Below are 15996 nucleotides of genomic sequence, written 5' to 3' on the forward strand. Positions count from 1 at the left end.
ACCACGTGGTCAGAGAAAGAAACCGACGCTGTTGTCTGACACAGCAGTGAATCTGTCATTGCTGTTTGTGTTCATGTCTCCCTGGACATCAGAGTGCATCTAAGAAAAAATTAACAAACAGCTAAATTCATAGCTGACCTCGGGGGACCTTGTGTAGGTGAGCTCACAGCACAGGAACACATAAGTGCATAGTTTTTAAGTATAACCTTGCTGTAAATCTCCACTAGTGAGTAGAGTGGGTTCTTTCTCGATTATATGTTTATTGAGATCTATCGCTTGATTAAATTTGAAAAGTATAAACCATGGGTACTAAGTTAGCCCCGCGCAGTATGTTTTCTATTTTCCTTGGAGCGTTGGAGGCTGACGGGTGACCTTATAGAGGTTTATTAAATGAGGGGCATGGGTAGGATAAATAGGCAAGTTCTTTTCCTCTGGGGGAGGGGAGTCCAGAACTAGAGGGCATAGGTTTAGGACGAGAGGGGAAAGATATAAAAGGGACCTTATACAGTCATAGAGATGTACAGCATGGAAACAGACCCTTCGGTCCAACCCGTCCATGCTGACCAGATATCCCAACCCAATCTAGTCCCACCTGCCAGCACCCAGCCCATATCCCTCCAAACCCTTCCTATTCATATACCCATCCAATGCCTTTTAAATGTTGTAACTGTACCAGCCTCCACCACTTCACACAGAGGGTGGTACGTGTATGGAATGAGCTGTCAGGGGAAGTGGTGGAGACTGGTACAATTACAACATTTAAAAGGCATCTGGATGGGTATGTGAATAGGAAGAGTTTGGAGGGATATGGGCCAAGTGCTGGCAGGTGGGACTAGATTAGGTTAGGCTATCTGGTCGGCGTGGATGGATTAGGCCGAAGAGTCTGATTCCATGCTGTACATCTCTGTGACACTATGTCTAAATACACAGGAAAGCTGTGCATGTTTCACGTTTCGTAGAGTGCTTTGATTACTTCAGCAGTTCTCTCTGAATCCGGCCGGGTGATTTCTACATTGACTCCAGTTGAAGTGTTTCGCTGTGAAGGCAATTCTGTTCTGGTTCAGTGTGCGCGAGCTCCCTGCAGTGAGTGCCTGTGTTTGATCTGCTTGCCTGTGAGAGTGGGGAGACTGCTCTCTGGAACTGCAGGTTGGCTTCATAGTGCGCATTTGCCAGTCAGCCATCGCCTTCTGCTTTCCTCACCTGTCTTTCAAAAACTCCTCTGATAATTAGTTTCTGTGCGCTCGGTGTGCAGCCTGTCACAGAGACGCCGCAGGTGGCCTCTGCAGCTCTGGGTCTGTCTTCTATTTTTACCGAGTAGTCATCTTTCTGCTGCAGTACGCACCATTACCTGCATCGCAGGGGCTCACACAGGTACATACTGGGAAGAAAGCCTCTTATCATCAAACTCACGGAGGGCAACACCTTCCCATGATTCTGATCACGTGGACAATTCCTCAAATCGCCCCACGGTCTCTGCTGGATAGTTGGCCGCACTTTTGAGTTTAAAGCAAGCCCCATTCTCTTTGTGAATAATCTCCGCATGTTGGCCGCTGTTTACGGATTACATTTAAAGCCACGGGTACAAGGCGGTGGGAGGCCATCTTTTACAGTATGCCAATGGCAGGATTCACGGGTCAGGGTTCCCTGAATAACTCTCTTCAAATCTGTTGAGTGCTACCACTTGGCAAGTGGCTCATTACCTGTAAATGGCGTTGGGACACATTGTGGTTATCAAATGCTGCAAATAAGCCTATGATAATATAAGTGGCATCTCATTTTTAAAGATGTATTCACTCATGGGATGTGAGTGTCACTGGCTGACCATTTGTTGCCCGTCCCTATTGCCGCTGGGGAAGGTAGTGGTGAGCTGCCTTCTTGAACCGCTGCAGTCCACAATTCTGTTGTGTGTAAGTGTTTGTGTAGGGGTGTCTGTGCGTGTGTGTCTATGTGCGCGCGCGTGTGTGTCTGTGTGTGCGTGTCTGTGTGCGCGTGTGTCTGTGTGTGTGTGTCTATGTGTCTGTGTGTGCACGTGTGTCTGTGTGTGTGTGCCCGTGTGCGCGCGTGTGTGTCTATGTGTGTGCGTATCTGTGTACGTGTCTGTGTATGCATGTTTCTGTGCACGCGTGCGCGTGTGTGTGTCTGTGTGCGCACGTGTGCATGCATATGTGTGTGTGTCTGTGTGCGCACATGTGTGTCTGTGTGTGCGTGTCTGTGTGCGTGTGTCTGTGTGCGCACATGTGCATGTATATGTGTGTGTGCATGTGCGTGTGTCTGTGTGCGCATGTGTGTGTATGTGTGTGCATGTCTGTGTGTGTGTGTGTCTGTGTGCATACGTGTGCATGCATATGTGTGTGTGTGTGTGTGTGTGCGTACATATGTGTGTGTGTGTGTGTGTGTGTGCGTACATATGTGTGTGTGTGTGTGTCTGTGTGAGTGAATGAATGATTTTATTGTCACATGTATTTTACGGTGAGCCAAATAATAAAATCCAGTGAAAGCCGTTTCTGCCATGATGTGGCGCCATTTTGAATAGTATTAAGCATAAGAAAATAAAAGAGAGTCCAAAACTAAAGGGCATAGGTTTAAGGTGAGAGGAGAATGATTTAAGAGGGACCTAAGGGTGGTTCATTTGTGCAATGAGCTGCCAGAGGAAGTGGTAGAAGCAGCTAAAGTTGCAACATCTAAAAGGCATTTGGACATGTATAGGAAAGGTTCATGTATAGGAAAGGTTGAGAGGAATATGGGCCAAATGCAGGCAAGTGGGACTAGCTCAGAGAAGGAAACCGGGTCGGCATAGATGAGTTGGGCCGACAGGTCTGTTTCTGTGCTGCGTGAATTTATGATTGGAGTCTGGGAACGCACTGCCTGGGAATGTAGTGGAGGCAGGTTTGATTGATGCGTTCATGGGGATGCTGAAACAGTGCACAGGGTCATGGGAAAAGAACAGGAATTTGACATAAAGTCAAAACGTTCAGAGAACCAGTGCAGACACGAAGGGGCTGAATGGCCTGTGATTCTGTCTCAGGGCTCATCACTTGAAAGCCTTGACACTAATCAATTTGTCAGCTGATCAGTAATTAACTTTGAATTGAATTCGGAGTCCGAAGCAATGCCAGCTCCCACTTCCTGCCTCCAGAGTGACAATTTATCCCTTTTCGCTGGTGAACCTCCATCAGACAAATGGGATTTGTAAATTGGAAACTCTCCAGCAACAAGGAAGCGAACCTGGCCTCACCAGAGCCTTGAGGTTTGATAAATAGTATTAGAAGCTGTGCAGTTAATGTGCATCTGTGAAGAAATTAATTACATGGCTATGCTGATCCACTCTATCAGACAAAACACTGGCAATCTGAAACCAACACAGAGAATGCTGGAGAAACTCTGGCGACATCTGTGGAGTGGTTTGCAGTGTCTTCTGTGCCAGTCATAGCACCTTCTGACACACGCACAGTTCTGGATCAGTCACAACGCACACCCAATTTAAGCTTATAGCCTGAGCTTGATCAGCTCATTGTGATCCATGGGATGGCTCAGTGGTTAGCACTACTACCTCACAGCGTGAGGGACCCGGGTTCGATTCCTGCCTCGGGTGACTGTCTGTATGGAGTTTGCACGTTCTCTCTGTGTCTGAGTGGGCTCCCTCCCACAGTCACAAAGATGTACCTTGTGAAGGTACTGGGGTGGACAAAGTTGAAAATCATACAACACTGGGTTATAGTCCGTCAGGTTTATTTGGAAGCACTAGCTGTTGGAGTGCTGCTCCTTCATCAGGTAACTGGGGGACAGGATCATAAAACACAGAATTTATAGCAAAAGGTTACAGTGTCATGCAACTGATACGATATATTGAACAAACGTAGACTGCTGTTAAGTCCTTTATGTTTTAGAATGCTTTGCGTGACGCTGTAATCTTTTGCTATAAATTCTGTGTCTTATGATCTTGCTGCACAGCCCACAAATAAAGCTGTTGGACTATAACCTGGTGTTGTGTGATTTTTAACAAAGTCGAGAGTGTGGTGCTGGAAAAGCACAGCCAGTCAGGCAGCATCTGAGGGGCAGGAGAATCAACGTTTCAGGCACAAGCCTTTCCTCAGGAATTCTTAACAAAGGTGTGCAGGTTAGATGGATTGGCTCTGTGGCTATGGAGATAAGGTGGGGGCTGGCTCTGGGGTGGGATGCTCCCCGGTGGGTCGGTGCAGACTCGATGTAGGCCAAATAGCCTCCCCATACCATGGGGGATCCAAGAATGTGTTATAGCAATTTCCTTTGACATTTATATCGCACCATAGCAAGGCTGCTTCACTCGGATGTTAACAGGCCAAACTGAGAGAAATTTGGATCCATTGTAAGGAGATATTAAGTGGCCAAAATTCGTGTGGTAAATGTTGCAATCTTTAAAAACTACCTTGAAGGAAGAAAGAAAAGTGAAAGGTGATAAGTTTCAGAAGGTGAGGGGGCTGTAACCTATGCAGAGGGATGCACTGGTTACACGGGCTTGGCTCCCATTGGTTCTCCCACTGTTTCTCACCTGATCTGTGTCTCGCGGGCCTGCAATGAGTTCACCACACACGTCATGAACTCGGGGCGGCACAGTGGCTCAGTGGTTAGCACTGCTGCCTCACAGCTCCAGGGACCCGGGTTCAATTCCCGCCTCGGGCGACCATCTGTGTGGAGTTTGCACATTCTCCCCGTGTCTGCGTGGGTTTCCTCCCACCATCCAAAGATGTGTAGGGCAGGTGAATTGGCCGTGCTAAATTGCCTGTAGTGTTAGGTGGATTAGTTTGGGGTAAATGGGGGGTGGGGGTTCTCTTCGGAGGGTCGGTGTGGACTTGTTGGGCCGAAGGGCCTGTTTCCACACTGTAGGGAATCTATCTATTACCTATCAGATTTGGGAATTGGTTTCATAAAGGTTCTGTGTTCAGGTACATTACCCACAGTCAGGGATAAAGTAGTTGAGAACAAGATTGTTTTGATGGGTGTGAGGCAGGAGAGCGGTGACAGCGTAGGGCTGTGTTTCGGGCTTGGCTCCCATCGGTTCTCTCACTGTTTCTCACCTGATCTGTGTCTCGCAGGCCTGCAATGAATTCACCACACACGTCATGAACTTACTGAGAGAGCAGAGCCGGACTCGCCCCATCTCCCCGAAGGAAATCGAGAGGATGGTCAACATCATCCACCGCAAGTTCAACTCCATCCAGATGCAACTCAAACAGAGCACGTGCGAAGCGGTGATGATACTACGTTCACGATTCCTGGACGCACGGTAAATAGACCCAACGCGGACTCGATCTCAGCGCAATCAGTGAACTCAACAAACGTGGGAGAGTAGCTAATAGCAGGTCTCTGCAATGGAAACTTCCATTGACGCTGTGGAAGTGACACCACGTGACTTATGAAGAGAGTTGGGGTGCAAGTGTCCTATGAAGGGGTGGGGCGGGTTCAGAATTTTGCTAAAATCTGTTATTGGTGTTGCTAAATGGGCACTTTTGAAGAACGAAGTACCCATTTCCAGTAAAATTCTCCAAAACGCTACTTGATCTTAATGTTGAACCTCCGAAAATGCGCACCTCAGTGAGGTAAGCCCTTCCGATGCTGCAAAACGCCATTTCTCACAACCATATACACAATGGTGACATTTCCTTAAAACCTGTTGCCGACGTTATGAAAGTCCATAACTCGGTGCGATAAGCACTTTTACCCATCCAAATCCCCACTACTACCTAAATACTCCAAAATACTGGCAGTTTTGTTTGTAGAGAACCTGTTGCAGATGTTACTGAAGTGCATAACTTGGCGAGAAAGGGACTTTTGAAGAGCTAACTCCCATTTTCAGCATTCCAACATCCTGCTCAAGTCTGTAACAGAAGGTGCTGAAGTGCATAACTGGGTGAGATAAGTATATTTGCAGCACCAGACCGCCACCTCCAGCAAACTTGTACAAAATGCTGGTATATCCTTAATATCTGTTGCAGATGTTGCAAAAGTATAGGAAGTGTTCCTTGAAACTGTGTCACATTTGGCCAGAACATGTGCCCCAATTGGAGTATAGTAGATTGAGGCTCCCCAGGTTTTGGCTTTAATCCATTGGTTAGCAATAGTGAGATTGTGGTTGGTCAGAATGGAGAAGGGATACTGAAATGGTGCCCTTTGTTGTTGGTATAATTTCAGTAAATCAGTTGTACGTCCAACTGTTTGTGATATCTGTATCCAATCAGCACTGTCATAGAGCTTCACAACGACTATAAACTGAAGGTTGTATAATCTCTCAGGTTTGACTCGGCTTGATTTGGCTTTGCCTGCTGTGATGTTATTCAGTTTATTTTAACTTGACTCAGAATTGTTTCCGTGGACTAGGCTTCACTTGGCTTGTCTTGGCTCACTCAGGTTTGCTTTGGAGTTGGGCAGCGATATACATTGGTTCAGCATCCTACAGCTTTACAAAGTAGATCGAGCCCTCTGGCAGATGTACCAGTCATTTTCCCACTTGCAACTCTTTCTCAGCTGAGGTGACGACCGCTATGGTCCTGATATTACCCCCAGAGAGGCTTGGGGAGCAGGGAATCTGGTAGCGTATGTGTGAAACCCAGGAGTAAAGTTCTGCATGGCTCATTAACACAGCAAACTCATTATTAGACACATTTACAAACAGAGGAGATAGAATCAGCAGGAGGCCATTCGGCCCTTCGAGCCTGCTCCCCCATCCATCACGATCATGGCTGATTGTCCAACTCAATAGCCTAATCCTGCTTTCTCCCCCCATAACCTTTGATCCCATTCTCTCCAAGTGCTATATTTAGCTGCCTCTTGAATACATTCAATGTTTTGGCATCAACCACTTCCTGTGGTAATGAATTCCACAGGTTCACCACACTTTGGGTGAAGAAATGTCTCCTCATCTCCGCCCACCCCGAATCCTCAGACTGTCACCCCTGGATCTGGACACACCCATCATCAGGAACATCCTCCCTGCATCTATCCTATCTCGTCCTGTTAGAGTTTTATACGTCTCTATGAGATTCCCCCTCACTTGTCTGAACTCCAGTGAAAACAATCCTAACCCAGTCAATCTCTCTCCAGTCCCACCATCCCCCTGGAATCAGCCTGGTAACCTCTCACTGCACTCCCTCGAGAGCAAGAGCATCCTTCCTCAGAAAAGGAGACCAAAGCTGCATACAATACTCTAGCTGGGGCCTCACCAAGGCCCTGTATAACTGTAACAACATATCCCTGCTCCTGGACTCAAAACGTGTCACAATGAAGTTCAAATCACCCAACACTGGGTTATAATCCAACAGGTTTATTTGGAAGCACTAGCTTTCGGAGCACTGCTCCTTCATCAGGTAGCTGTGGGACAGGATCATAACACAAAGAATTATAGTAAAAGATTACAGTGTCATGCAACTAATGCGATATATTGAACAAATCTAGATTGTTGTCAAGTCTTTCATCTTTTAGAATGGGTTGCAGGTTTTGGTTCATTAATATGTAAATCCCAGAACTTCTTTTAAGTCACATTCTCAAGATAACTTAAGGTTTTATAAAAACACATGACATTTGAGCTCAGACAATGCATTAAAGGTGTGAGGTTAGAGTCTGTCTGTATCCCAATCTTGAGTCAGACCGGTTCCATTTCCAAAATAGGAATTTATAAAATGTGACATGAATTGACTGCCTGCAGGTTGTGTGCTTTTTGAACAGAATAAAATGTATCTGCAAATACAATTTTTCAAATGCAAATTCACCCCATAGACTTATAAGTATGTGTGCGTGCATGTGAGGGGGAGAGAGAGTGTGTGCGTGTGTGCATGTGAGCGTGCGCGTGTGAGTGCACATGAGAGAGTGTGTGTTTGCGTGTGTGCATGAGTGTGACGGAGTATAAGCCTGTGAGAGCCAGTCTGACTCAAGTTTGGGATACAGACAGACTCCAACCTCACACCTTTAATGCATTGTCTGAGTTGAGGTGTCACCTTTTTTATATAACCTTAAGTTATCTCGAGAATGTGATTTGAAACAGGTTCTGGGATTGACGTATTAATGAATTGAAGCCTGTAATCTACTCTAAAAGTTGAAAGATTTCACAGCAATCTAGGTTTGTGCAATATATTGTATCAGCTGCACTGTAATCTTCTGCTAGAAATTCTGTTTTATGTTCTTGCTCCACAACCACCTGATGAAGGAGCAGCGCTCCGAAAGCTAGTGCTTCCAAATAAACCTGTTGGACTATAACCTGGTGCTGTGTGATTTTGAACTTAATCCATCCCAGTGTAACATCAGCATCTCCACATCATGTCACACAATGAAGGCCAATGTCCCAATTGCCTTCTTTACTGCCTGCTGCTTACCCTCAGCGACTGATGCACAAGGACACCCAGGTCCCACTGCCCATTCCCCTCTCCCAGATTACAGCCATTCAGGCAGTAATCTGCCCTCTTGTTTTTGCTTCCAAAGTGAATAATCTTGCCTTTATCCAAATTATGCTGCATCTGCCATTGATTCACCCCCTCACCCAACCTGTCCAGATGGTTATAGTTTACTCCTGGTGTTGAGCGTGTGGTCTTGGAGGTGATAAGGACTCAGGTGGGCGTGATCTCATTGAGATAGGGCCAATCCGCAAATTATAAATGGGAGACACAGTTATACAGTTGTATCTGACAGATGACGTACAGTTGCAAATTCACTCACATCCTACAGGGTGTACCACTCCCAGTTGCTCACACTGCTTTGTTAAGCTTCACATCCACATCTCTGACAAGCGCACTCATCCATCTCTTACAATAGGACTTCTACAGCTCCCCCATCGACTAATCGCCTCTATCTTTGTGCAAGTTCCAACCTCTCCATGGTACTCATCCTCTTTTGGCTCAGTAGCTGCTCCCACTGAGTCATAGAGATGTACCGCACAGAAACAGACCCTTCGGTCCAACTTGCCAACCAGATATCCCAACCCAATCTAGTCCCATCTGCCAGCACCCGGCCCATATCCCTCCAAACCCTTCCTATTCTTATACCCATCCAAATGCCTCTTAAATGTTGCAATTGTACCAGCCTCCACCACATCCTCTGGCAGCTCATTCCATACACGTACCACCCTCTACGTGTCCCTTAGGTCTCTTTTATATCTTTCCCCTCTCACCCTAAACCTATGCCCTCTAGTTCTGGACGACCTGATCCCAAGGAAAAGACATTGCCTATTTACCCTATTCACGCCCCTCATAATTTTGTAAACCTCTATAAGGTCACCCCTCAGCCTCCGACACTCCAGGGAAAACAGCCCCAGCCTGTTCAGTCTCTCCCTGTAGCTCAAACCCTTCAACCCTGGCAACATCCTTGTAAATCTTTTCTGAACCCTTTCAAGTTTCCGATCTTTCCGATAGGAGGGAGACCAGAATTGCACGCAATATTCCAACAGTGGCCTAACCAATGTCCTGTACAGCTGCCACATGTCCTCCCAACTCCAATACTCAATAGCACAGAACTCTATTGAGAGGGGTGAGGCCTGAGCTGGGGCTGTATAGGGTACCTTAGTTACAAGCGGCAGGGTAGGTGGGCAGGATTGTGGAGTTTCAGAGTCTCGGGCAGTTGGAGGTATCTGAACATGAGACAGTTAAATGTCAGTGGCCTGCAGACAACTCGGTTTTCAGTCATGGTGGCTTAATACTAACAGTGAACAAAATCCTGTAATTTTCTTAACGATCAGTTCATACCTCCCCTCTGACAGATCTTGTGAAAGTGTACAGATCCTCTGGGGAGTTGGTTCCTTTGCAGTCTGTCCGCTCAGACTGAAACTCAGCTTCGAAACTCACTGGGACTACGTTTTCACCTGGTGCCCCTACACGTGGGCAGGAACACTTGGCCGCAGCTGCGATGGGGAAAGGGGGTGGGGCAAGAGGGCAGAGTGCATGGCTGAGGGCACAGCTCTCACCGAACTCCAGTCGGTTCGAAGGGCGCCCAGGGACTTGGCGACGAAGAGACTAAGCATTGGGGAGGGGGGGCAGGGAAGGGAAGAGGGAAGCTAGGAGAATGGAGGAGACCATTTTGGGTGGCCTGCTGTCACAGGGAAAATAGCGTCAAGTTCCACTCTCAAGAGGTTTCAGAATATCAGAGAGTTGTCTCCCCCCCGCCACCCAACACCTGGAAGGTTTAGAATGTTCCATTGTTGAATATATTTAAGGCTGGAACCAACAGATGCATAGTCTTTCATGACAGCAAGGGATATGGGAGTTGGCAGGAAATTGGAGTTGAGGCCAAAGGTCAGCCATGACACTATTGAATGGCAGGGCAGGCTTGATGGGCCGAATGTCTCAGCAGGCCAGAGCAGAGCTTGGGCTTTTAAAGCTCAGCTCAAACCACATGAAGGTGACATCGCCCATGAGGGCAAGGGAAAGGCTGGGTTTGCAACAAGCATCTACACCCACAGAGATGGGAGAAAGGTATTGTGGGCTTGCTTCCACCCGGTGACGCTGGTTATCTAAGGGGCATTGCTTTGAGCCACTCTCCTGGCCTTGCCCGTCCTCAATTTTCATGAGTTTCCTTCACGGTTTTCCAGTTGCTAAATGGAAGGACAAGGGACTTAACAGAGACAAAGGAGTGCCCAAGAAGTGCTGGGCATTTTGCCGGGCAACCCAGATGACGTGGTTTTAACATTGGTTCCCGCACGAGCCACCTGGCAAGCGAATCCCTGGCATTGTGAGTGGCAGTGTGACAAGCAGCACTGCCCTCTTCACTTCCATCCTGCTCCTGGTCTTCCTCATCATTCACTGTCATTGCACCTTGGGCCCACTGTGGTCCACACCCCACTGTGAAGAGCTCACCTCTTTAAGAGCTTGATGGGGGTTGGGGGTGCTTGGGGTGTGGGGGGGGGGGGAGGGAGGGGGAGCGAGGTGCCAGGGATTGGTTGAACCCGTTTGGCAGCACGTTGATAACCAGGGACATCTCACACCTGGTGGATAGCTGGCACTCCCCGTTTGGTTTTGTTGAGTGGACAGCTGTTGGGTAAGGGCCAGGTCCATCTGAAGTGGCTATTTCTTTATCTCCTCAAAGCCACCTGCTGCCTGGGCTGGGAATTATGGCTGGGAAAGGGGGAATGCTGGAAGGTCCCTGGGAATCCTACACACAGCGGCATCTCAAGAAGATGGTGGCATAGTGGGAATGACAAATGATCTGGGGATATGGATTCAATCCCACCACAGCAGCTGGTGGGTCTTGTTTAACTTGAGGGCAGCTCGGTGGTTAGCACTGTTGCCTCACAGCGCCAGGGTCCCAGGTTCGATTCCAGCCTCAGGTGACTGTCTGTGTGGAGTTTGCACATTCTCCCTGTGTCTGAGTGGGCTAACACCGGGTGCAGAAGTGTCAGAGGCGTCACCCTTTTTGGATGAGATGCTGCCCTCTGCAGGTGGGCAGTAGAAGATCCCGCACAATGGGGATCGTGGCCCGTGTGGGAGATCAGGATGGTCTGGGATTGGGAATCCCCCTCAACCCCTAAACCACTCGGGAAGAAACAGAGCATGTCAAACCTGTGACTGCCCTGTTAATTTATTCCTTCTCCAGTACAGGTCGACAACACTAAATCCCGAAATCTGTCAAGCTCCGAAATCCCAACGTGTTATCATGAAGTTATGTTCTCATGATAAAGGTTGTTTGGCGGGCAAACTCGATGTGTGTCACTCAGATGTGGCGTGTGGGGCCATAGCCCAGCACTGGCAGGCCTCAGTTCTGTTTCAGGGCACGTTTTACCCACAGTGTGTCTGCTGTTTAGTAAGATTTTTAAAAATTTCACCATCAAACTGTCACTTATTCTGAAATTCGAAAAACGTGGAATTCCGAAAACCCTGTCTGTGCGGAGTTTGCACATTCTCCCCGTGTCTGCGTGGGTTTCCTCCGGGTGCTCCGGTTTCCTCCCACAGTCCAAAGATGTGCAGGTCAGGTGAATTGGCCATGCTAAATTGCACATAGTATTCAGGTTAGGTGCATAAGTCAGTGTTAAATATAGAATAATTAGGGTAGGGGAATGGATCTGGGGTGGATTACTCTTCAGAGGGTTGGTGTGGACTTGTTGGACCAGAGGGCCCGTCTCCATACAGTGGGGATTCGATGATCTGAACTAAGAAATGCTCACACAATAGCATTGGGTATTGGTTTGCCTCAAAAAAAGGAGAGAGCTGCTGTGAGAGCAGATATTGACACTCATGAGGACAGAAACACAAGAATGCTAAACCTCAAAGTGGGAATAACGATTTGTACTTGCCACTTGCCAACCGAACAGGACCCTCGTCTCTTGCAGCTGCAAATTGTAGTTCCCGTTGTGAGTTGGCATTCTTGTGACTCTGTCCTGATCGGTGCGTGATTCGACAGCACATCTGCTCTCAGCTCTCCCCAGCTTGATAAATAGGAGGCTTTGAGACCTGACCCACAGCTATGTCAGTTGGAGTCAGGCTCCTGGGAACAGGGGGATGCTGCAGGTGAGTTTGGAGGTAGCCGGGTGGCTCCCGATGCAGCTCAGCGGAGGCCGATTCAACTCTTTCCGTTCCTCTGTTGGTTTTTTTCTCTCCTCGGGAGATGGGAGGGATGGGGGTCGGGGGTTGCAAACAGACAGGCCGTTTCTTTTCTGCTTCTCTTTCCCCCCCCCCCCCACCCCCCCACCCCCCGTTTTCTTTTTTGAAATGTTTTTACTTCCAGGAGAAAAAGACGTAACTTCAGCAAGCAGGCAACGGAGATCCTTAATGAGTATTTCTACTCGCACCTCAGCAACCCCTACCCCAGTGAAGAAGCCAAGGAAGAGCTGGCAAAGAAGTGCAGCATCACAGTGGCACAGGTGAGGGCACACACTGGCTCGGTGCGAGGAGCGGGGCAGATACCTGGGCGGTGGGCTGGGATCCCTCTGCTGATCCACATGCAGCAGTGGTTCCACCCTCCAGCTGAGCCAATCCCTCTGTCGGCAGCGCTCATCCTGGCTCACTTGGGGGAAGCTAAGGATTTGCTCGGGGGGTTGGGGGGGGGGGGGGGGGCGGCCCGGGGAAAGCCCTTAAGCGTTCGAACTCTGTCCTGCCTTCTGAGGTGGATCCCATCCACCGTTTGCAACAAGCGTCCTGACCTGTCCCCAAGCCAACGTCACTGTGCTCAATTCGGGTCACCCCCCCCCCCCCCATTGCAGGGAAGGGTACCATCAAAGCTGGAGAAAAGGACGTCCCCAGGAATGGACAGGTTTGAGTCAGAATGGATAGGCTGGGACTTTTTCCGCTGGAGCTTAAGGGCTGACCTCCTAGAGGTTTATAAAATAGTGAGGGGTGTGGATCGGGTGAATGGCAGGTGTCTTTTCCCTAGGGTGGGGAATTGCAAGATCAGGCGGCACTTATCGTTAAGGTGAGAGGAGAAAGCTTTAGAAAGGATACGTGAAGCAGCTGTTTTCATGCAGAGGGTGGACCGTGTGTGGAATGACCTTCCAGAGGAAGTGGTGGGTGTGGGTACACTGACAATGTTTAAAAGACGTTTGGAGAAGTACATGAGTAAGAAAGGTCTGGTGGGTTATAGGCCAGGAGCAGGCAAGTGGGGCCAGTTTAATTTGGGATTATGGGTCTGTTTCTGTGCTGGATGACTCTACGACCCTACCACTATTCGCCTGTGGGATCTTGCTGTGTGTATAATTGGCTAGCCACATCGATATTGCATTGTGTGCGTCTTCACTGTCAGTCTGGACTTGCTTGGTTGCATCGTTTTATTTGATCCTTTCATGGGAGTTTTGCACTTCAAGAAGGTTATGCTGCTTTATTGGTCTTGGGAATTGTGCAGCATAGATGTCACAGAGCAACATAAGGCTAAAAGGTTCAGTTGTGAGGACAGGTTGGGTATACTAGACTTGTATTCAGTGGGTGTGGTCCAAGGGCTGATGAAAGAAGTTGATGAGGCACAAAGAGAGGATCTATATTCTTTGCTGTGGGAGTGGAGAACAAGAGACCTAACCTGAAAATTAGAGATGGACTTGGAAAGGTGAGATCTAGAAGCAAGAACAGAAATTGCTGGAAAATCTCAGCAGGTCCAGCAGCAGAGAGTCATAGTCACAGAGTCACACAGCAGGGAAACAGACCTATACCCCTCATGATTTTATAAACATCGAACAGGTCACCTCTCAATCTCCTATGCTCCAGTGAAAAAAGAAAGCTCCAGTCTATCCCGCCTTTCCTCATCACTCAAACCTTCCACTCCCAGCAATATCCTCGGGAATCTCTTCTGAGCTCTCTGCAGCTTAATAATATCCCTTCTATAAATGGGCGACCAAACCTGGCGACAGTACTCCAGAAGAGGCCTCACCAATGTCCTTTATAACCTCCTGATGACTCCCTAACTCCTATACTCAAAGGATTGAGCAATGAAGGCAAGTGTGTTAAATGGCTTTTAAACCACCCTACCTAGGTGTGACACAAACTTCAAAGAATTATGGCCCCTCTGTTCTACAACATTACCCAAGGCCCGATCGTTAACTGTCCAAGCCCTACCCCCCGTTTGTTGAACCAAAATGCAACACCATGCATTTATCCAGAATGAACTCCATCTGCCATTTTTCAGCCCATTGACCCATTTGATCAAGATCCCTTCGTAATCTTAAAAAAAAATCCTTCTCCACTGTCTGCTACAACACCAAACTCCGCGACATTACTAACCATAACTTCTACACGCTCATTCTGATCATTTATGTCAGTGACAAACTAAACAGGACCCAGAACCGATCCCTGTGGAACACCACTGGTCACAGACCTCCAGTCCGAAAAGCAACCCTCCATCACCACCTTCTGTCTCCCGCCATTTATGCGTTCGTGGAGAGAAATCAGAGTGAATATTTTTGGGTCCCGTGACCCTCCCTCAGAACGTCTCTCCACAGATGCTGTCAGACCCACTGGGGTTTCCCAGTAACGTTCTGTGTTTGTCTCTGATTTCCAACAGTCTGCAGTTCTTTCAGCTTGAAGTCTAGAAGTACTTCTTTACAAGCAAGGCTGAGACAACCTGGAACTCTTTCCCTCACAAAAATCTCTCGATACAGGGAGCAAACCGAAGATTTCAGAATTGAGACTGTTTGGAATTTTGTTAGGCAAGGGCACTGAGGGTTCTGAATCAAGGTGGAGCACTTAAAATACAAAATAGCCATGACCTGATTGAAGAGCGGGATAGGTTAGAGGGGCTGAATGGCTTCTTTTTTTTTTGGTATGTTGACGGAGCTATCCATCTCCTATCCCCTTCAGTCACCATAGAGTCATAGATCTGTACAGCATGGAAGCAAACCCTACTGTCCAACTTGTCCAAGCCAACCAGATATACTAAATTAATCTAGTCCCTTTCGTCAGCACTTGGCCCATGTCCCTCTGAACCCTAGCTATTCATGTACCCATCCAGATAACTTTTAAATGTAGTAATTGCTGCTTGGTGAGATTAGGGCGGCACGGTGGCTCAGTGGTTAGCACTGCTGCCTTACAGCACCAGGGACCCAGGTTCGATTCCAGCCTCAGGCGACTGTCTGTGTGGAGTTTGCACATTCTCCCTGTGTCCGTGTGGGTTTCCTCCGGGTGCTCCGGTTTCATCCCACAGTCCAAAGATGTGCAGGTCAGGTGAATTGGCCATGCTAAATTGCCCGTAGTGTTCAGGGATGTGCAGGATAGGTGCATCAATCAGGGGTAAATGTAGAGTAGTGGGAGAATGGGTCTGGCTGGCTTACTCTTCGGAGGGTCGGTGTGGACTTGTTGGGCCAAATGGTTTCACACTGTAGGAAGTGGCACTAACTGTCCCACCTGACAGCCAGGGTGCATTTCAATGCCATTGGCCTTATGTTCCACCAGCTTTACATCACAGTTTAGATTCTCTTCTGCAACTCGAGTTGTTCCTGAATCTATAAACCGTGCTCCACTAGGGATTAGTATTCCAATTCAAACCCTGTTTCCTTCTGATTAACAGCCCACACTCTCTGCTGTATTGTAATTCAAATAGCACATACCTTGCAGCTTAACAGAGTTT

At 48.1% G+C, this 15996-nt stretch overlaps 1 protein-coding gene across 1 annotated transcript in view; it reads left to right on the top strand.

Moving 5' to 3' along the window:
• LOC140479345 (pre-B-cell leukemia transcription factor 1-like) overlaps positions 1-15996 on the top strand; it is a 97231-nt gene that overhangs the window by 12299 nt on the left and 68936 nt on the right. Inside the window, exons 3-4 of the mRNA XM_072573254.1 lie at positions 5073-5263; positions 12676-12811. Of these exons, the coding sequence (XP_072429355.1) occupies positions 5073-5263; positions 12676-12811 (327 nt within the window). The remainder of the gene's footprint in view (positions 1-5072; positions 5264-12675; positions 12812-15996) is intronic.

Source organism: Chiloscyllium punctatum, chromosome 7 (assembly GCF_047496795.1).
Source record: "Chiloscyllium punctatum isolate Juve2018m chromosome 7, sChiPun1.3, whole genome shotgun sequence".
In the NCBI taxonomy this organism is placed as follows: domain Eukaryota; kingdom Metazoa; phylum Chordata; class Chondrichthyes; order Orectolobiformes; family Hemiscylliidae; genus Chiloscyllium; species Chiloscyllium punctatum.